General features: G+C 63.7%; 1 protein-coding gene across 1 annotated transcript; it reads left to right on the forward strand.

Annotated features, from left to right (window-relative positions):
* Positions 1-1,795: 1,795 nt before the first annotated feature.
* Positions 1,796-12,068, forward strand: AIRE (autoimmune regulator). The gene is made up of 14 exons (XM_047100497.1): positions 1,796-2,041; positions 2,579-2,753; positions 2,970-3,125; positions 3,499-3,573; positions 4,276-4,392; positions 5,315-5,457; positions 5,565-5,645; positions 6,573-6,688; positions 7,694-7,793; positions 8,309-8,491; positions 8,962-9,080; positions 9,165-9,267; positions 10,905-10,973; positions 11,988-12,068. The coding sequence occupies exons 1-14, from the start codon at positions 1,796-1,798 to the stop codon at positions 12,066-12,068; spliced, it is 1,764 nt and encodes a 587-aa protein (XP_046956453.1).
* Positions 12,069-21,579: the final 9,511 nt, after the last annotated feature.

Consider the following 21,579-nt stretch of genomic DNA (forward strand, 5'->3'; position numbering starts at 1 on the left):
AGGTGCCACGAAGGAGCTTTGCTCCCTGAGACCCGACCCCCACGAGTGAGGACACGAGGGCTGCCCCAGAGGACGGGGCGTTCAGGAGCGACTTCGACTTCTGCTTTCCTTCAGGTGCTTCCGTGGATGTACACGTGCCAGAGGGCACAGGAAAAGGCCAGGAGGTGGCTGCCAGGCCCGGGCTGGGGTGAGCCCGTGCCCTCCGAGAGGGCAGCCCCGGTGTGGGCCCGAGGGGACGTCCCCTCTGGGTGTCTGCGGGTGGCACAGTGCGGGACAGGCGGGCCCGCCCCAAGACCCACACCTCCACTGCCACCACCCACAGCACCGCAGCCCGGGGGCTCGGAGCCCCAGAGGCGGGCAGCCCAAGGGCCCTGCTCCCCGGCGAGAGCCCCAGAACATTCCATGGCAGCCCCGGCCCGTTCTGAGCCTCACTGCCTTCACAGGGCCCAGCTCTCTGAGGTGACCAGCCCCACAGCCCCACCACTCCCGCCCCAACGAGCCCAATCGTGCTCCCACACGCCCCAGGACACCGCCCTGGGACAGCCTCAGCTTGTCTAGGACTGAACTCCCAGGGACCCCGGCCTGGAGAGGGGGACACACCGAGACAGGACTCCCGTGTCAGCTCCCCAGCCCGAGCTCCCACGTCAGTATAGAAATCCTGGCCCCTCTGCACACGACGCTGTGCTGACCCCAGGCTTCCCAGCACCGGCGCTCACCTCCAGCCCCGCCCCAGCCTGACCAGATCCTTCTTCCGGGAGTCCTCTTGTGGCTCTGCGGCTGGGCCCAGGGATGGCCTGGCCCCTCCGCCCCCCGCCACACTGGGCCGCCATGGGTGGCCATCTTGCAGACCCCGGTCCCCGGCCCTTGCCCGCCATAGCCTGGGATGCGGCCCCCCTCTGCTGCAACCCCCTCAGGGACACCGCCCCCTAGCCTCTGTCGCCAGCCCTAGCAGGCTCCTGGGGCATCCTTCCCTTCTCCCGGGGCTGCGAGCGGGACAAGGCACGCACTGGCCTCAGTCCACGGGGTCAGCTGCCTTTTTTCTAACACACCTGGAGGAAGGGGAGGGTAGGGGGCAGCTGGGTCCCCCACTGGGGGATGTGCTCAAGTTAGAGATGAGGGACTGAGGCTCAGAGAAGGAAAACGACTCGCCCAGCATCACACAGCCTCCAGGCGACGCCCACTGCTGTGCCCACTGACACTCGTCATATGCCCCGTCCTCCATCAGACAGGGACTCTTCCGTCTGACCCCCCTATAGCCCGGCCCCAGGGCTCTGAGCTGGCGCAGTGGGGACGGTAATGCCCCCTCCCCACCTGGGACGCTGCCCCCATCCGCCCCACGGTCCCCGGAGCACCTGGACAGTGCCTGCTGGTGCCCAAGACACGGGGCCCCAGGTGAGGCCAAGGGCACCTGTCTGTCCTGGCTGTCTCCCATTCGAACAGAACCACAGCTGGGGAGTTGACAGCCCTCCCAGCCCTCTCATGGAGGAGGGGTCGGGCCCTGGTCCGGAAGCTTCCTTTACAGAAGAAAGAGAAGCCAGCAGCCCGCTGGCAGGTGTGAATGGAGCGGATGGGACCTTCTCTTTACTGGGTCACAGGGAAGTTTCCATCCCTGCCCCTCCCTCCCACCCTGATTGGCTCAAGGGAAACACGGCCTTTGCTCTGTCCTTGGGGAGCCTAGTATAATAGAGACGGGGCTCTGGCTCACAGAGGTGCCCCCCCCACAGGTGCGCCTGACCAGGGGTGCCCGCCCGGGAGCCCGGCAGGTCAGGGGCAGCGCGGGGGCCAGAAGGCAGAGATGGCCCAGACACCCCACAAGTCCAGTGGTACCCCAAGGCCGCGGGACCCCAGGCGGGGAGAGGGGGCCCCCAGCCCCGCGCCCCCAGACCCCGCGACGGCGGGTGAGGCCCAGGCAGGTGGGGACACGGTGCTTCGTCACCTCCTGAGGCTGTACCGCACTGAGATCGCCATGGCTGTGGACGGCGCCTTCCCGCTGCTGCACGCGCTGGCTGACCACGACGTGGTCCCCGAGGACAAGTTCCAGGTGGGCCCAGACAGACCCCCAATGTCCCCCTCGCCTTCCCCAAGCCTTGCCCTCCAGCCAGCCAATGTCTGGCAAGATGAGCTCCAGACGGACCCCGCCCCGCCCGTGGGGGGGAAGGAAGGGGGGTGTGGGCGGGCTGTTTTGGCGAAGAGGAGAAGGCACGGGGTCTCCAGGGCGATTCCTGTGCCTCCCCAGCGCCCCTGCCCGGCCCTCCTCAAGCTGCCCTCTAAGCTAGGGGCTCCCCTAGGATGAGTTCCAGGTGGGCCTTCTTCACCCCCAGCACCCCCAGGCAGCCTCATGCCCGCTGTAAGCTGAGGGGACACGGTGCCCAGGTCACCTGCAGCACCCTCTGGGATGGTGTTCTGCCCTCCAGAAAGACAGAAGGGGTGTCGGGAGGTGGGGGTGCCGTGGAGGAGGGGGGGCGGGAGGAGGGGGGAGTCAGGAGGAGGGGGGAGTGTGGAGTGGTGGGGGTCAGGAGGCGGGCGCTGTGGAGGGGGGGCAGGAGGTGGGGCCTCCCAGCCCCCACTCTTGCTTCAGGAGACCCTGCGCCTGAAGGAGAAGGAAGGCTGCCCGCAGGCCTTCCACGCGCTCCTTTCGTGGCTCCTGACCCAAGACGCAGCTGCCATCCTGGACTTCTGGAGGGTTCTCTTTAAGGACTACAATCTGGAGAGATACGCCCGGCTGCAGCCCATCCTAGACTGTTTCCCCAAAGGTCGGGGGGGTTGCTGTGGGAGGAACTGGGGTTCTGCGGGAGCCGGGGGCGGCTGGAGTCATCCCAGCCGGACTGTAAAAGGGAGGGGGTGGCCAGGGAGCCCCCCGACACCACCGAGGACCGTCCTGGCTCCTGAGCGTCAAAGGGCCGAGCTCTCGCGCACCTTGCCAGGGCGTCGGCTCTGGTCTTGAGGCCCGGTCCCTGCTCGCCCCGCAGACGTGGACCTCAGCCAGCCGAGGAAGGGGAGAAAGCCCCCGACGGGCCCCAAGGCCCCAGTGCTGCTGCCCAGACCCCCCTCCAAGAGGAAGGCCCTGGAGGAGCCCAGGGCCGCCCCACCCGGGGCACTGTCTCCTAGGGGCGCCTCCAACCCAGGTATCTGGTTGGAGGTACTGGTCGGTCACAGACGGCCCGACACCACTGGCCGTCCCCCTCCTGCCTTGCCGTGGAGCCCCCCTCTCCCCACCGCCCCGGCCAGTCGCCGGGGCTGCGGAGAATCCCTGTGGGTGCTTCGTGGGTGAGCCCAGCCGGCCCTCGTCCCAGGACCCCGAGAAGTAGGCAGGTGGGGGTCACTTCCTTTTACTGACGGGGACACCAGAGCCGGTAAAGCAAGGGGACCACGGGAGTTGGGAGGCCCCGCCCGCCCGCATGCGCCCTTGGCCGCCAGCATTCACCCCCCCCCCCCGCACCTCCGTGGGGAGCGGAGGGCCAGGCTGGTGTGGCTCCCCCTGCACACTCCCCCCTGCAGGCTCCCAGGCGAAGGCCAAGCACCCCAGGAAGCCGGAGAGCAACGCAGAGCCGCAGCGCCCCCTGCTGGGCAACGGTGAGCCAGGTTCCCGACCTCCTGGGCTGGGGTCACCGAGTCAAGGGCCCCGTGGGGTGCTGCCCTCTGCCGGCCTGTCCTGGGAGCCGGGACCCTGCAGGCCTGGCATGTCACCCCACAGCCTTGGCTGCACAGCCTCACTGGGGAAAGAGGGGCACCTCGGGTTACCCCACGTGTGCCCGTCTCAGTGTCCCCGTCCTCAGGGCCAGCCCAGACTGTGCTTCCTCCGCAGAATCCTTCTTGGTCCCTCGGCCGGATGAAGCCTGGCCCCTTTCTGTCCCCTCCTTGCCCCAGGGTGGGGGGTCCAGGAGACCGGAGTCACCTGACCTGAAGACAGACCCTGGGAACCCGGCCTCCCTCCCAGCACCGCCCGGGGCCATGTCCTGGGGGTCCCTGTCCGGCCCTGCCTGCTGTGTTTGGTCAGCTCGGATGCCACACTCCACACGCACACACACACACCACACAGCCTCACCCCCCCCCCCACACCCATGGCCTGTTTCTGCACTTACACATGGGCTGGCTGTCTGTCTGTCCGTCCGTGGAGGGGCTGGGCCCCCTCCAAGGCCTGCCCTGGACGGAAGGAAAGGCTTCCGCAGCCCAGGCGCCTCTCGCTCCCCACGGCCTGCAGGCAGGGGGTGCTCAGGGGCCGTCTTTCCAATCGATGACCCCCCCCCGCCCCCCGCCCTGTGCTCCCTTCCCCAGGAATTCAGACCATGTCGTCCACTTCGGTCCAGAGAGCCGTGACCGTGTCGTCTGGGGACGTCCCCGGAGCCCATGGGGCAGTGGAGGGCATCCTCATCCAGCAGGTGTTTGAGTCAGGTAGACGGCACTGCCAGGCCAGGGTGCTGCCAGGGGGACGCAGGCCCCAGGTGCACGTGCAGCTGGCGCGCAGGTGGCCACCTCTGCAGGGGGGACGGGCACCGAGGGCGTCCCTCCGGGTGGGGGCTCCCGGGCTTCTGGGAAGTCGGCGGTCCAGGGCCACCTCCCGGGTGACTCTGCCCACCCGGAGGGGCCCCTCGGGGTCTTGGGCTCATCCCCTTCTGGGAAGTTCTCCAGCACCTGCCCCACCCGCATACCACCCCCTTCCCCTCCCTCCTGCTGGACGCTGGCCGGGGATGCTGCGGACGGCCAGGGAGCCAATGCGGGCCCTGGTGTCACCCCCCAGGGAGGGTCCCGGGGACCCCGAAGTAGTTCACCATGGCAGTTATAACCAGCGGCCACGCACCGGGCCCTTAAAACAGCAGGAGGTTCCAAAGTGGAGACGTGGGCGGCCGTGCTCCCTCCAGAGGCCCCGGGGCAGAGTCCTTCCTGCCTCTCCCCGCAAGCAGTCCTTGCTACGGGCCCCACCGCCGCGGCTGCTGCCCCCAAGTCTCAGGGTGTCCTCCCTGTATCTGTCTGCGTCCCCTCCACTCTTCCTGAGGACACCCGTCACTGGACTCAGTGTCCCTCGGGAGCCCATCTTAACTAATCCCATCACCAAAGACCCTGCTTCCAAATGAGGCCACACTCTGAGATTCCAGGTGGACACGCTTGGCCGGGTGCAGCACCCCCTTCGTCCCCTGCAGAGGACCCCTGCTGTGCCCAGGACCCTGGTCCCAGAGCTGCCTGGGGCTGGGGCGGTGGGGGGTGGGGAGCGGCCAGCTGCAGAGTGCCCCCCCACTCCACCCCCCCCACCTCTCTGTCCCCCCACTCTGCCCCCCACCCTCCTGGGCCTCCCAGGTCAGCCATCCTCTCCTCCCAGGTGGCTCCAAGAAGTGCATCCAGGTTGGGGGAGAGTTTTATACTCCCAGCAAGTTCGAAGACCCCGGTGCGGGGAAGAACAAGGCCCGTAGCGGTGGCCCAAAGACCCTGGTCCGAGCCAAGGGGACCCAGGCTTCCGCCCCTGTAAGCCCTGCCCTTGATAGCCACCCCCCAACACAGAGCTCAGCTGGGGCTGGGCCTGCCCGGAGGTCGCTCCGCACTCCGGTGACCCGCCCCCTTCTCCCTAGCAGGGTGGAGGCGACCCGAGAGCAGGCGCACAGGGCAGGGTGCAGGCCCCTCCCGCCCTCCCCAGCGAGCCCCAGCCCCACCAGGTAATGCCCAGGCCACAGTGGAACCCTCGTCTCCACCGTCCACAGGGGGTCCCTCTGCCCCTTTGCCCCTGTCCAGGGCTCTCCCTTGGGTGATGAGGACGGAGCCTTAAGCTTCTGTTCACAGGGTGGAGCTTCCTCGTTTAACAACAGTTTTCTTGATAACACACAACTTGTGTTCAAATAACTCAGAGAAAGTGAGTCCTACCAGGTGTTTAAAACCACGGGTCTGGGCTGGGTGCCCTTGTCCCCGGTCTCACAGTCTCCCAGCGGGCCAGGGGGTGGGGAGGTGGCCCCTCCTGGGAGCCGGGGACCTGAGTATCCAGCACAGCACAGAACCCACCACAGATCTGACCGCCTCCGGCCCCCCGCCAGGCGCTGTTGGGCCCCGGGCGCCCAGGAGGGAGCAGGACCCGTGTCCCACTGCCCCCCTCCAAGCTCCCGGCTGGCAGGATCAAGGGGTGATTACAGTGAGCGAGCTCATCGCTGTGCAGGGCGGCCTGGCCCGGAGGAGGCATCCCGGAGGGCCCTGTGGTGCCACTTGGGCAGGGGCACAGGCAGCGTCCAGGCTCCAGGCGCGGGGACGGCGGGTGCTTGGGGCTGATGGCAACGCCGCCAGCCATCGCTCCACTGCGCTGTGAAGAAGGGCGTGCGGGGTGGGCAGTGTGGATGCTGCTGGGGACACAGGCACCCCCGGGAAACGGGGCTTTCTGGAGGCTCCGTCCTCCCAAGAGGGACGGCCTGGCCCGGGGGTGTGCGCAGGGGACTAGGGTCTCCGAGATGGAGAGTGTCGTGGGGGAGGGCTGGGGGCAGGCAGGGGACTTGGGGGCCCCTGGGGATGCCGCGGCGGAGCTGTTGCGAGAGGTTCTCGGGGAGGGCGCCGCGCCGCCCCGGATCTCCCAGAGGATACGCGTGTCTTGCCCGTGTCAGAAGAACGAGGATGAGTGTGCCGTGTGCCGGGACGGCGGGGAGCTCATCTGCTGTGACGGCTGCCCCCGGGCCTTCCACCTGGCCTGCCTGTCCCCGCCGCTCCGGGAGATTCCCAGGTGAGCCCGGCAGGCCGCTCTCCGCCCCCAGCTGGCTTCACGGCCACTTCTGCCCGACTGACCTGGGTGTGGGGCTGCCCGGAAGTGTCTCTGTTCGGGTCACCCAGGCTGGGTCCTCCCAGCCTGGCCAGCAGGGCCCCAGAGGGCAGAGAAGCAGAATGAGGCCCCCCAGCGAAGAGCGGCCACCTTGCCCATCTCACCACACACCCCCAGCCCAAAGTCCCACAAGCAGCCGGCCCCCCTCCTCCAAACAAGGTCCTACTTGAAGTCGGGCAGAGTGGGTGCCCGTCCTGGGCGGGGCCAGAGTCCTCCCGCGTCTACCTCCTGGCGCTCCCTTCCCCCCGCCCACCGCGTCCTGCCCTTTACTGCCAGCTCCCACGGGTGACCACAGCTCGCGGGGAGGAGCCTGCGTGGGAGAAGTGACCCACCTTCGAGCCCTGGCCCTGCCCCTGCTCCCTGAGTGGCCTTCACCAGGCCACTTGTCTCTGATGCTTGTCACTAAATGAGGGCGTTCAGCCGAGGTCATCATTCCCCTCCAGGGGTGGGGCGGTCATCTTCTCTTTTTTCCTGCTTTTGACCGTGTCCCCTTCTGCTGGGCACTGTCCCCCTTGCGGAAACGGGGGCGGGTCCCCAGTTCAGAGAGGTCCCGTCGGGAGGGCAAGGCCAGCGAGAGCCACGCACGGGGCTCTGCAGGTCAACAGATGTCCGGATTCTTGGGGCTCAGCAGAGGGAACATTGACCATACTGGCGAGGGCCACCCCCCCCCCCCACCCCCGGGGCTCAGCTTCCCAGCCTCCTGGGCCCTCCTGCTCACTGGCCGGGGCAGTCCTCCCATCCTGGCTCTGCCCACTGTCCAGCCTGGGCCTCAGTTTCCCCATCTGCGAAAGGAAAGTGGCAACGTGGAGGAGACCTCAGGCCTCCCCTGCCTGTGTATCTGGGAGTCTGCGGTCCCCTCTGCCCCCTTTGCATGTCTTTGGCTGGTGACCACGTGGACCACGTGAGCAGTGGGACCTGGAGGTGCTACAGTTGTCTCCGGGGAGGAGGCCAGCGGGACCCTCCCCAGGCCGAGGAGCCCCAGCCCCAGGAGCCGCCCGCGGAGACCCAGGTATGCCCAGGCCCAGGCCCAGGCCCACCGCAGGCCCCCCCCCACCAGCTTCCCGGCCACTCCCGTGGGTGGGGCCCCAGGCTTGGAACCGGGACTCCCCACCCCCGGCCTGGCCTCATCAGCTTGGCTTCTAACACTGGGAAATGGCCCCATGTGGGGCCTTGGCTCTGTCGCCAGGCTCAGGGGATGCACTTTGGCTACTAATAACATTCTCTAAAAATGTTTTAAGCGTTCTGTTGCAGCAGAGACAGGAATGATACAACACACGTCCAGGTAGATCCGGAGTCCTCCCTGACAGCCCGTGAGGGCCACGGGCACCCCGTCTGTAGATGGCAAGAGGGTCAAGTGCCTTGCTGAGGACACAGAGCCAGGAGCTTCACCCAAACCTTTCCAACCCCATGTGGGGTTCCCACGCCAGCCCCCGGGGCTTTCCCGGGTCCCAGTGATCGCTGACTCCCTGGGTGGTGAGGCACAGGCCACCGTGGCCTCTCCAAGCACCGGCCCTCTGCTTCCAGGTCCTCCTGGGGCTGAAGCTGACGGGGGAAGAGGCCAAGGGGCTGTCCAGGGAGCCCTCAGCCGGGACGGACGCTGCCGGCCCCTACAAGCACCTGCTGGCCCCGCCTTCTGCAGCCCCCTTGACGGTGCTGAACCCCTCAGCCCTGCGCCCCCTACTGTGTGTGGGCCCCGAGGGGCAGCAGGTGAGGGGGTGCTGAGGTGGGGGTGGCTGTTTTCTGGGAGCTCAGGGCCCGCAGGACAACCAGACGGAGCCTAAATAGGAGGAGTGACATGCGGGGAAGGGGGGCAGTAGTCAGGTGGGGGGGCTGGGGTCAGGGCTGAGGGAGGAGGAGCCAGACGGGGGTGGGGGGGCAGGGGTTGTGCACGCAGAACCAGGGAGGGGAGGCTCCCGGAGGGATTCCAGCAGGGGTGATACATTCCGCCCCGGTTCCTGGAACCCCTACCCCAGACCACCCTCACAGGGGCAGGACAATAAGGGAGGCGGTTCTGGGGTCCCCTTGACCAGCCCTAAAGGGGGTCCGGGTCCACTAAGGCGGAGCAAGGTCTCTCGGGACTGCAGAGCAAAGGTGCTGGGTGTCGCTGGGCTCCCGGGGGCGGGGCAGAGGGCGTGGGCGCCCCTCCCCCCCACCGTGACCACTCTGTCCCCCCACAGGGCCCGGCAGGTGCGCGGTGCGGCGTGTGCGGGGACGGCGCGGACGCGCTGCGGTGCGCGCACTGCGCCGCCGCCTTCCACTGGCGCTGCCACTTCCCCGCGGGCGCAGCGCGGCCCGGGTGAGCGCGGCGGCTTGGGCGCAGGACCGGGAGGGACACCGCGGGGGACCGGCAGCCCACGACACCATCCTCCGCTGTGCGCAGGGCCGTCCCGCGCTGCCGATCCTGCTCCGGAGACACTGCCCCGGCCCCCGAGGAGGGCGCGCCCGCCCCGACGCCCGCCCGAGCCGCGCCCGGGCCCGCCAAGGTCAGTGCTGCCCAGGGAGGCGGGGACCCCGCGGGGTCGAGGTGGCGAGCACACCTCCAGGGACACTCGAGTGCCAGCTTCGCGGATGCGCCGCGCCCCGTGGCCCTGCGTTCACTGTTTCATACAATTTAGTTGTTTAAATAGCTTCCCTTCGGATCACGTGTGTTGGAAACCAGCGGCCGTGGGATGGCTGTTCTTTCGTGATGACTGAGCCAGGGCCCCCCCTAGGCCCCCTTCTCCCAGCGCAAGGCCCCCCCTAGGCCCCTGGTCTCCCAGCGCAGGGCTCCCCCGAGGCCTCCTCCCAGCGCCTGGGGCGCACGATCCCCACAGTGGGGTGGGGGGTGAAGCGGCCGCAGCAAGAGGGCTCCACCGGGGATGAGCAAGCCCGCTTGACTCCCCAGTGTGACCCCAGTCCCCCCGTGGCCCTGCGCCGGGGCCCTGTCCAGCCCCATCCTGCGGCCGGGAGCCGTCGGGGAGAAGTGGCCTCCCTCTGCCCTCCTACCCAGCGGTCACCCCGGGCTCCCTCAGAACCCGTGTGTTCCCGGGAGCCTCCAGGTGGCGCACCTCATCCTGCCTGACCGTGTCCCTGCCGCCCCGCCCCCAAGAACCTCTCAGGGCCCTGCGTGGTGGCAAGTCCTACCCCACCGGTGCCCCGGCGTGCTCCCCAGCCGTGCCGCATCCTCCCACGAACACACTGTGCATGTGCGATGCCAGCCCAGGCACGGGGGCCCCTGTTCTGCCCACGAGGGGGCTTACGTGCTCGCCCACGGCTCAGCCCACACCTGTGCGCGCCCTGCCGGGTGCCACCCCGCCCCAGAGAGGGTCCCTCCCTCCAGAAGATGCTTCTTCATCGACTCCTGGGTTCTTTTCTCAATTTAGCAAAGACCCCCTTGTCTTTGTGATGTAAAATGTAACGACTTTGGAGACTAAGAAGTCCCAGCCCCTTGGCTCCCTTCCCAGGGGCGGTCCTGAAAATGTGGGTGTGGCCCCAGCGCTTTCCCCAGCAGCCCCCACCCCACCCCCACCTTGGAGCTGGGTCCCTTTTCACGCCCCTGGGGCTGATGTTGCCTCGAAGGGCCTGTGTTTACGAGCTCAGATTTGGCTATTTTGAGCCAGAACCTGGCAGTCTCATGTGGGTCCACTTAGCATGGTCCTCTCTCCCTCCTAGGCTGTTCATGGACAGCCTGCTGCCAGGCTCTGGCCCCTTAAGGGGGGGGGTGGGTGGGAGGGGGCACGGTTGGCCCTGGCAATGCTAGTCGGATGGATGAATGGCTGGCACCACACCAGACGCTTTCCTCTTTGGGCCTCAGTTTCTCCATCCCCGACGGTCCCTTCTAGCTGGTTCTGAGTCACCTGGCTTTCCCCAGAAGGTTGCATGCAGCACGTGGAGGCAGGCAGGCCTGGGGGCCTTGGGCAGCCAGCTTCCAGAGCCCCAAGCTCGCTCGTGCCCACGACCCCGGCAGGAGCTGGGTGTTAGAATTCAGCTCCCAGGGCCCTGCTGGGGCAGCATGCCCTCTGTCCTGGCATTAGCCACTGTCCCCTAGACCCTTGTTGCCTCTGCATGGTGTGCCGCTTTGTTCCAGCTGTGCCCGGCAGGGGTGCGGGAGTTGGGCTGACCTCCCTTTCCTGGGCTGCAGGCAGGGGACGGTTCTGCTGGTCACGAGCCGGGTGTGCACAGGGACGACCTGGAATCCCTCCTAAGCGAGGTAATGCGTCACCTGGCTGGGGCTCCTCCTTCTCCTCCCCACCCCCCACCCAGCCCCAAGCAGCCGGAGCCAGAGGAGGGCCTGGGAGACCCTGCTGGGTGCACTGAGCACCACAGGCCCAGGCTGCTTCCGCACGGCTCTGGCCCCCCGGCACATGCGGGAGCCCCTAGCGCACAAAGGAGCTGAAAGGAGCCCCTGAGCCCTTTCTGCTTCTAGCCTGGTCCAGAGTTCCCGGATCTGGGGCGGGGGGGGGGGGGGCAGTGGCTGCAGGACCTCAGCACCAGCACCGCTGAAGCCTGACTCTGATGCCATGACTCCCCCTGGGGGTGGGGGGGGGTGGGCGCCCCGGAACCTCTGCCTCCGGTGGACCTCTCACGGCCCCTCCCAGCCCCAGCCTCTCCACCCTAAGATGAACAGCTATAGTCGCTGTGAAGGAAATGGGCCTTTTTGGGGTTCCATCTTCTTTTGACAGGAGGTCAGACTCCTCCAGCCATTCCCACACCCCGGTGGCCCGCCCGTGGCCTCCTGGGGCTGTGGGGCCCTGCCCGGTGTGGTGGGCTGGGCACGGGTGGGTCTCAGTGCAGGAGTCTTTCAGGGTGGCCCCGGGCACTGGATGTTGGCCCCGTGGCTCCGGCGGGGCGGTCGCCTGATGCCGTTGGAGAAAGGGGGCAGTCGCCCCATTATGCTGGAATGTTGGGTCTCCCCGTGCCCCCTCTGTCCTGCGGGAGCACACGATGGAAAGAACCGGTCTTGCCTCGGAGCCGGGAAGAAGACGGAGGCAGAAGAGCCGTGGCGGCCGTGCCCCGTGTTCGCAGGGTGCTACGGCAGAGCACCAAAAGAGGAGTCCTCCCTCGCCTGACGTGCCCTGTGGTGCTTCAGGCCTCAGTTTCCCCACCTGTGACTAGGAGGGGCGGGATGCTCGTGACTCCAGGGGACGCTGGAGCCCAGGCTGTGTGCACCTGTCCCCTGGGGGCTCAGGCAGGTCTCCCAGTCCTCTGCGCTCCTGTCTTCCAGCACTCCTTCGACGGCATCCTGCAGTGGGCCATCCAGAGCATGGCCCGCCCGCTGGCCGAGGCGCCCACCTTCCCCTCCTGATCCAGCACGGCGGCGTGGGTCTGCGGGGCAGCACCGGGGGAGGGGAGGCCCCCGTAGACGCGGCCTCAGCTGCGAGCGGACCCTCCTCCCACCTCCGAATCAACAGATGCCAGCGAGTTCCCACTCGTGCTCACGGTGACCCGCCCTGAGAGGGCCCGACAGGACACGCTTCCCATCCCCGGAAGCTGGTCACATTAGGACCGAGAAAAACCGAAAGGTCCAGGTGTTGCCCACACTGGGCCCGCAGACACAGCCCGTCCTCGTGGACACGCAGAGCGCCGTGCACACTGAAATAAAAACCGCTTCTGTGGGGTTTCGATGTGCTCTTCACGGGGTGTGTTTGCTTTGGGGGCTCCGTGCCCCTGCGTTTCTGCTGCCTGAAGTGTGGGTCACGCTGGCTGGAAGGGAGACGCCCGCAGGTGGGAATGGCCCCCAGAAGTGGACAGCGTGCTCCTGTCTCTGCTGGGAGCACTCCAGTGCTCCCCGGAGCCCCCAGTATGGTCCAAGCGTGAGGTCTGGGCCCGCCCACCTCTGCTGCACCCCCATGGGCTCCTCCCTCCTCCCCCGTCCTAGGGCCCAGCTCATCCCCACCCCAGGGCCTTGGCACGTCTGTTTCCTCATCGTGATACGTCCCTTTCAGTGCCACCTCCTCGTCCGGTCGGACATTTACTCGAGAAAGCTCTGTTGTGGGTCATCTCTACGGTGCACATCGTCCTGGCACGGGGGTCTGAGGGGGGTATTCCAGTGGGAGGGACAGATCACGTGCCAGAAGCAGGTGACCTCGGGCGGGGTGACCACTGTGGAGCATGAAGCAGGACGAGGCGGAGACGGGAGCAGGCAGGGTGTGAGGGACAGACAGGAAGTCAGGCGGTTGGGGGGCAGCAGGCCACGCGGACAGCACCGTGCCTTACTTTCCTCACGGCACCTGCCACAGTCAGAAGACGGGCCGTGGCTGGGGGCCCGGGACCCAGGACCCTGTGTAGGGCACAGCTGCTGGGGTGGTGTTGGCAGAAGATGTCAGTGCTGCTAGAGCCCCCCCCTGCAGGGACCCCGTGGTAGAACGCCCGGATGGGGAGGGAGGGAGTGGCCACAGGCCTTGCCGCGTGTGGGCTGCAGAGCTGGGACACGTGTCCCCAGCCCAGGAAAGCTCAGGTGGGGACAACAGCAGGAGGAGGGTCCCACGGCCCACGGCCTCTCAGGGGTCTGGCTGTCACTCCCGAGACCTCCAGGGCCCCCTTGGGGGGGGGAGGGGCAGGCCTACCTGGGACAGCAGTGCTGAAGGTCCGGTCAGGCTCAGAGGGTGGGTCACATTCCTGGCGGGGACAGACAGAGACAGGGATTGGGAGGGAGCGCCACACGCAGGCCCAGGCTCGCTCGCCCTGTGCCGCGCATGGACGGGGGTTGCAGAAGGACCCCACCCAGGCAGGGTGGGGGAGGCCGGGCAGGGGTTGCGCGCCTGTCTTCGTCTCTCACTCCTGGCCCGGTGCCAGCCTGCGTTCCCATCGCCTGGAACCTTCCCCGGGGGGTATCTGGAACCGTGAACAGTAACACAAGTGACCAGGGCGGCCTCCCAGGTGGGCCCGGCCCAGAGCTGACATTCCCGCAGCGATCCTGTGGCTACTTGTTCTTGTCTGTCTCTCTGCGGGGGCGAAGTCTGTCTGGCTCGTCCAGCTCTGGAACGGCGGCCGCCTTTGTAATGCCCTGAAGCGTCTGTGTGCCAAGCACGTGAGCGGTTCGTGCTGGAATGAGCCAGCATCACGGGTCTGGCAGACACACACCAGCCTCACTGTTTTCCCGCGGTGGACAGGCGGGAGGCTCAGGCAGCAAGCTGTCATTCTCTGTCCTGGAGGCTGCATGTCCGAGGACCAGGCAGGGGCGGGGCTGGCTCTGTCCTCCCCACCCCCGCCCCGCCATAGTCCTCACCTGGCCCTCCCTCTGCGTGTATCTGTGTCCTGATCTCTTCTCATAAGGACCCAGTCACATTGGGGTCGGACCCACCCTTGTGACCTCATTTTAACCCAATCGCCTCTGTAAGACCCTGTCTCCAGATGCCATCACGTGCCGGTGCTGGGCCTGTTCTCAGTAAGGGTCCCGTCAGAGGCTGGGCCCAGTGCCTCGGGGTGTCTCCTCCATCCGCCCTGAGGCACCTCGCCTGCTCTCTGGCCTCCGGAAGTCACACGTTTGGGGGCTGTGGTCAGAGTTGCGCCTGACCTCCCCCCTGCTGGGCTGGTTCCCTGGAAAAAGTCCCTTACCCCTGTTAGCAATGGGGTGAGTACTTTTTTCTCCCCAACGCGGGGACACAGTTAGGCCAGGATATCAGCAACAGCTCTTCTGACCCAAAGAGGCAGCAAAGGCCTTGTGGACAGGCCAGCGCGTGGTTGGAGGCTCATTGTCACTGTTTGAAATTATTAACAAGTTACGAGCAAGGGGTCTGAGTTTCGATTTGTGCCGGGCCCTGTGCCTGTCCCGCCCTGACGTGCCCGGGCCTGTGTGGTGGACTGAGGGGGCCGGGCAGGTTCAGGGTCCGGACGTTACCACCATGTGGGTAAAGCGCCTGCTGCCCGTGGACGTGCCCGTTGGGCTCGGAAAAGGCAGTATTCCTGGCCAGAGACTCAAGATAGCAAATCAGGACTGGAGATCCCGCCCGTAATCTGAACTGGACCGAACTCATGCCTCATAGGCGGACCTGGGACAGGCGCTCTGTGTCACCGACTGCGATCCGGTGCTTCAAGCACAGTTTTGAGGGCTGCACCTCCGCCGATTTTTACGGGACTCTGAAAGCCCGTCTCGGTGGCCTCTCGCAGGGGCCGCAGGGACGTGCAGAGTTTCCCCAGCCGCCACCCACACACTGGCCCCAAGGTGCTTGATAACAGGTGAACCCACACGATGTGCTCACGCAGCCCAGCCAGGGCGTCTCAGCCCCCTGGAGAGAAATACCCCGCCAGCAGAAGCGCGTTCCCATGTGATGAGGACAGCTGTCCGCCCGTCCCAGAGCCGCCGCTGTGTCCCTCCGTCAGCGCACACGCCCTTTGTGGCCGTCCTTTGTCTAGTCACCTGCTCACTGCCTGCCGCCCCCACACCGTGTGTGTTGGGGGCAGGTCTGTGTTGTACACGGTGAGGCCCAGGTCTACCGGGGCCGGTGCGGGGGCGGTTGCCAAGCACCTGCAGATTTAGAGAATAGGACTTTGAAAATGAACCAAACATTCAGTATCCAAGGAATGTTTTGAGCAACAACGTTATAGCCACAGATTGGGATATCATCCAGAGAATACAGATGACAAGTACAAAGCTGGTGGGTGAACTGGTGAGTATTCGTTTAAATTAAATTTGCTTACTTGTATATTTACATTTACGTGTGTAATATCTATGTATACACACATACACATACAGAGTACGTATATACATATAAAAAGAAGGTATATAGAAGGTACATGCACAGGGTACATACAAAAGGAGAATGCGTACGTGTATGCATACACGCACATACGCGAGTGTGTGAATATGTGCACACGTACGGGTGTGTATGGGCGTGTGTACATGAGCAGAGAGAGATTTACATTTACATGTGTAATATCTATGTATACACACATACATATACAGAGTACATATATACATATAAAAAGAAGGTATATAGAGGGTACATGCACAGGGTACATACAAAAGGAGAATATGCGTATGTGTATGCATACGCGCACATACGCGAGTGTGTGAATATGTGCACACGTACGGGTGTGTATGGGTGTGTGTACATGCGCAGAGAGAGAGAAACACCAGAAGAAAACACTGAACGGTGAAGACAGGCTGTTAGAGCAGGGATTATAGGTGGCTTTTCTTTTGTAAAGTGTTCCGTCATTCAGACTGTTTTTAAATAACTGTGAAAGTCCGAGTATTGAAAGGCACCCACTTCGTGCCGGGCACGCGTGCCTAGGGCTGGGAGCCCATGGGCGGGGATCGCCCGCCCCCCCCGGCCGGAGCCCAGGCCTGCCAGCCTCCACAAAGCCTGTGCAGGAGGGAAAGGGTGGACAAGTGAACGAATGAGTGAGCGAGCACCGCCTTGCCACCCCACGGTTCAGAGTGGTGTTTCCCACTGCAGAGCTGGGGCTTTGGCTCCCTGTTCCCTGAAGAGCCCTCATGCTGCCAATGGGCACCGACCTTACACAGAGGTGAGAGGCAGCCTGGGAGATGGTGGGGCAGCGGCCCTGCCACAGCTACACGGGCGCTTGGGAGGGCAGGGTGGCACACCTCCATGCGGGGACATCTGAGCCTGGCTGGCACCTCCACCATCCCACCCTACGTCCCCAGGCTTTCTGGTTGGGCCCCAAACACCCTACAGACCTGTCCCCTTCTCTCCCATCACCACTGGCGAGCACTACTCGTGCCTCCGACGATAGCCCCCCACCCCCACTGCCTCTGCCCCCTCCCTTCCTTTCTCCACCCAGAGAAACCTTCCGGAAGTCCCGCCAGAGGTAGTGGATGGGGTGGGGGGCACGTGGGGCCATTTTACTGATCTCTACTCAAGTGCACGCGAAACCCACCACAGCGAAATGGGGAAGCCAGCCCAGGAGCAAAGACAAGACCCCACCGACAGACCCTCCGGCCTCCCCCAGGCTGCAGGCAGGTGATCACAGCTGCTAATTCAGCCTGCAGCCGCATCTGCTGCCAACCTTCCCAGAGGACACATCTCAACACTCACTGTTGACCCACGCCAGGTCCCCGGGTAGGTCCCCGTGTCAGACTCTGTACCCCATTTGCAGCACCCGTGTCTCCCAGTGGCCCACAGACCATGAGCCAGGGACAGGCAACCCTGGAAGGGGTCTTCCTTGTGGCTGAGGTGCAGGCATTCTGGATGCTTCCACAGTGGGTGCAGACGACCAGGTTGGGCGAGTTCAGGGCCGGGGTGGGCAGGCCGGGGGTCTCCCAAGATGTCTGCAAGCCAACTCCCATGCCTCGGTGTTCAGAAGATCCCCAGGCCAGCGTTGGGTGGTTCTGAGGCCTCGGCAGATGTGCCTGCCGGGGACCCTACCTCAGTGGAGGGGAGGGGGCCAGGTGGTGGAGGAGTAGGTGCAGCCCCTCCGTCACCCCAGCAGAGGTCGGGAGGTCTGTTCTTGGGGCAAGCAGAGTGTCTGGACCTGAGACAGCCACAAACAGTCGAGGCAGCGGCTCCACACGGAACGCGCGTGGCCAGGTCACCACAGGCAGGACGGTGAATGTCGGGACTCATCCCATCTCTTCATTCAGCTCCAGACAAGAGACTAGAAGCTTCTTCCCTTGAGTCTGACCGGCCTAAAAGGACAATGTCCCGGAGGGGGGGCTCGACAAATGGCCCCACAAACTCCCCTACCAGGCTCAACGACTGTAAATCCCCTGTCACAGCCAGAGGCCTCACTGCTTAATCACAGACACCCAGGGCCCCCAGACATTCGGAAGGCCTCTAACATGGCTGAGACCAAGACGAACAAAAAGAAATAAGGCTGAGTGGATGAAACAAGAGAGGGAGGGAGGAGAGAATGGTAAACAATTAAATGAAACCAGCAAGACCCTTAGGGATTCTGGCCCTCTATCTACGAAAGAAGAATAAAACTCTGTTAAAAGAACACTGAGAGGGGCGCCTGGGGGGCTCAGTCGGTTGAGGGTCCAATTTGATTTTGGCTCAGGTCATGATCTCATGGTTGGTGAGTTCGAGCCCCACGTTGACAGACAGCTGATTGGTATTCTCTCTCTGCCTCTCTCTCTCTCTCTGCCCCTCCCCCACCTTCAAAATAAAGAAATAAACTTGCAAAAAAGGAACATTCAGAGAACAGCAGCTCTAGGAAATCATAACTACGCCAGAGGAAACAAAGAACTTCACACAAGATTGGGATGTCAAGGGAGAGATCTCTCTCTGAAAGCGGAGCAGCAACGAGCTGAAAAGAGGAAAGTACAGGCAATATACAAGGCGATCAGCACCCCCACCCGGAAGTCCAAGCTGTAAGTGGCAGGTGCTCCAGGAAGAGGAAATTGTCCCAGACAGAAAACATGCACTTCTGCGCTGGGAGGGGCAGTGCGGGCCCAGCCCCACGGTGGGAAGCAGGCCCGCGAGAGGCACTTCATCGTGGGATTCCACCACCCGGGAAAGGAAGATTCTACGGGCTCCTGGAGAGAGAATACCGCGTCGTGTGCAAGCGAGGAGGCATCAGAGAGGCTTTGACTTCTCAACAGCAACGCTGGAAGCAACAGAACAATGGAACAGGCCTCGGCACTTGTGTAGGAAGATGCTTTCTCACCTACGATTCTGTATTCAGCAGACCTCCGTTCGGGCGTCAGGGTAGCGTAATGCCATTTCCACACACGCAGAGCCTCCCTCGGGTGCTGGATCAGAAAGCTCCTAGGAGATGTGCCCTGCCCACATCTGGGAGCTGGTGGCCCTGAGGATCACCAGGGCCACTGACGGTGGCAGAGATCCCAGGGTTACAGCTGTGCACCTGACGGTGATGGCCACCATCCTCGCTGGGGCAGCAGACCTCGGGGCACAGTCTGAGCACTCTCTTTCCTCAGAAACACATTGTCCCCACCATCGTTCCATCTTCTTCGTCTGGGGGCAGAGGGGCAGGCGAGTGGCCCAGACTCCTATCTGACCTGACTCGGGGTAATTGTGACCGATAAGGCTCCTAGTTCCCCTCTGGGGTAACAGGAAATATGTATTTGTCTTTTTTTTCTCCCAGATTTCTGACACACGAGCTCCTAAAACCCTGGGAATTTCCTCACGTAGGGGGCTGAGAGGAGCACTTTTTGTTATTCATAACAAGCCCCTTCCAGCCACACCTGAGATTGTGCCAGCGAGTGGACTGTTGGGGGATGAGGGCTGGTCACCAGAAGCAACCAGTGATCAGAGAGTGGGGACTTTCAGCCACCCCCAACCTCAGACAGAGGTGAAGGGCCAGAGATTAATCACCAACGGTCAGTGGTTTAATTGGTTGTGTTAACACGCTGGATATTCCCTAAAAACTCTAAGCACAGGGGGTGGCACACTCCAACTCCGTGGGACAGAAGCTTTTGCACTTGGGACCCTTTTGGACCTTGCCCTATGGACCTCGTCATCTGGGTGTTCATCTGCGTCCTTTGTCATACCCTTTACAATAAAGCATAGTAGGTAAAGTGCTTTCCTGAGTTCTGCGTGGGCTGCTCTAGCAAATCATCTCGCCTGAGGAAGGGGAGTCCTTGGAACCCCCAATATGTGGCCAAGTCAGGCAGAAGTGTGGCTGACCTGGGGACCCACTACTGGTCCCCTGGCGACCGCCTTGCCCATGCCTTCCCTGGAAGGGACTGGTGGTGGCTTTAAAACATGTCAGCACGTTCCTTGCTATCCGTCTCTGCGAAGGGCAGCTTTATACCTCATACCTCTCCCCCTGAGCGTGGGCTGAACTTAGCCACTAGTTTCTAATGAACAGAATGTGCCGGGGGCCCCTGGAAGGCGCAGTCGGTCAAGCAACCGATTCTTGATTTGGGCTCAGGTCATGATCCCAGGGTGGTGAGATCAGGCCCCGTGTCTGGCTCTGTGCTGACAGCTGGTTGGGATTCTCTCTCTCTCTCTCTCTCTCAAAATAAATAAATGAACTTAAAAACAAAAACAAAAACAACAGTGCTGGTCATGCCATGTGTGACTCCTGGGGTCAGATCTTCAGGAGCACTGGGGCTCTCCCCGGGATCGCTTTCTCTGGGGAAGCCGGCACCGTGTTTGAACGCGTGCAAGGAGCCCTGTGGCGAGGTCCCACAGCCACGTGCAGTGTGATCCCAGAAGCGGCCCCTCCAGCCCCAGTCGAGCCTGCAGAGGACGCAGCCCCAGCTGACTGCAAACTCACGAGAGGTCCTGAACCAGAACCGCCCGTGAAACCACTCTCAAAGCCTTGGCTCTCAGAAGGAGATACCAAATGCATGTCGCTTCACGGGCCTGCAAGTTTTGGGGCACTCTGTCACGGAGCGACGGGATCTGACACCGTCAGCTCTCAGGGAGACGGGCAGACGGTGGCCCAGAGAGCGTTCCATTTGGCTGGGAGCCCTGAGCCAACAGTGGCTACAGCGGCCTTTCCTTGCCCAGTGACCCTTGTGTTTGCCACTTGGCTTTTCACAGCTAAACCATGTGTTTTTAAGCACACACACAGACGCACTCACACGTGTGTAAAACTAGAATGTTCACGCTCTCCATCCTGGGCACAGAGCTCACTGTGTTCTCACTTCCACAGCTAAATAAGAGGCATGGTCCGTGTTCACACTCACCACTCGCCAGGCCCCCTGCCCCCCTGCCAATCCCAAACCTCTACTCTTTCCCCATATTTCTTTTTTTGTGGAAAGAAATTAAAGATGTTTTCTCTCTTACCCTCTTCATTCATTCCTCCCATCATCGTTATTGTCCTCATTTGTGATGCAAACACTCAGCAGGAGTTTTACGCACACACAGAATAATTGAAGAATCGTCAACAGGTGCCAGGCTGGAGGGTGGGGTTCCAGGACTCATCGTCCTGCAAAACCCACCTCTGCTCTCTGCGACTAATACCTCCCGGTTTCTTCGCCCCCAGAAGAGAATGATTTTAGGCAAACCGTTAACGGAACATAACACACATGAAGAAAATGCACAAATCATAGGCGGTCAGCTTGCTGAGTTTTCATAGTGCACACAGTATGTCGCCACTCAGCTCAAGACACACAGTGTGACCTGCCTGCCAAGGCTGCCGTCCCAGGTCAGGGCTCCCGGGATGGTTGCTTTGCCCCAGAGCCCTTGACTCGGTTCCCAGGGGTTGTCACGACCAGCCTCCCCGAGAGCAGCAGCCGGTCTGTTCCGCTACCCGGGCTGGGTCCCCACTCCTGGGGGCCTGACTCGCAGGAGGGGCTCCATCATTCCACCTGACCGTGCAAGGTGGAGGCCGCGTCCTGGCCCAGGTCCCACCCCCAAGTGATGTGGGTTTTCCAGGGGTCCAGCAGATATTTGCCGAAGTAAGGAAACAATGAATAAATGAAGGCTGGCTGGTTTTCCTGATCGAGCAGCCGTGTCCTCTCAGTGGGCCCAGGGCTGAAGACTGAAGGCCCTCCCTGGGTGCCTGAACAGGAGGGAGGGGTCCCTGGGCTCCTTCTACCAACTTCCAGAGAAGCGGAGTTAAAGCCGACCCTGGCCCGGAACTGCAAACACTCAGGAGTGAGGCAGGGGGCTGTTTGTGCGACCCCCGCCCCCAGGCCTCCCCTCCCGCCCGGGAAAGCTTTGCTGCAGGTTGACGGCGCCTGGACTACAGACGCGGACCCCGGGTAACGCGGCGCGTTTGCCGGATCCGACAGGTTTGGGGACCTGAACAAGATGCCAGGTCGGGCCGAGGTCGCAGGGTGCCCGGCGGCAGGGGTGCTGCCCGGCGTCCTCGGACCCGGGCCTGAGCCCGCCCCGCGCCGCACTCCCCGCCCAGCCGGCGCCCCCGGCCATGACCTCACACGTGGCGCGGGGCGGGGACAGCGGCGCGGGGCGGGCCCGGCGACAGTGCGCGGCCCCGGC

This window comes from Lynx rufus, unplaced genomic scaffold, assembly GCF_022079265.1.
Source record: "Lynx rufus isolate CCGP_SWC_20201006 ecotype Redwood Valley unplaced genomic scaffold, mLynRuf1.p SCAF_5, whole genome shotgun sequence".
Classification (NCBI taxonomy): domain Eukaryota; kingdom Metazoa; phylum Chordata; class Mammalia; order Carnivora; family Felidae; genus Lynx; species Lynx rufus.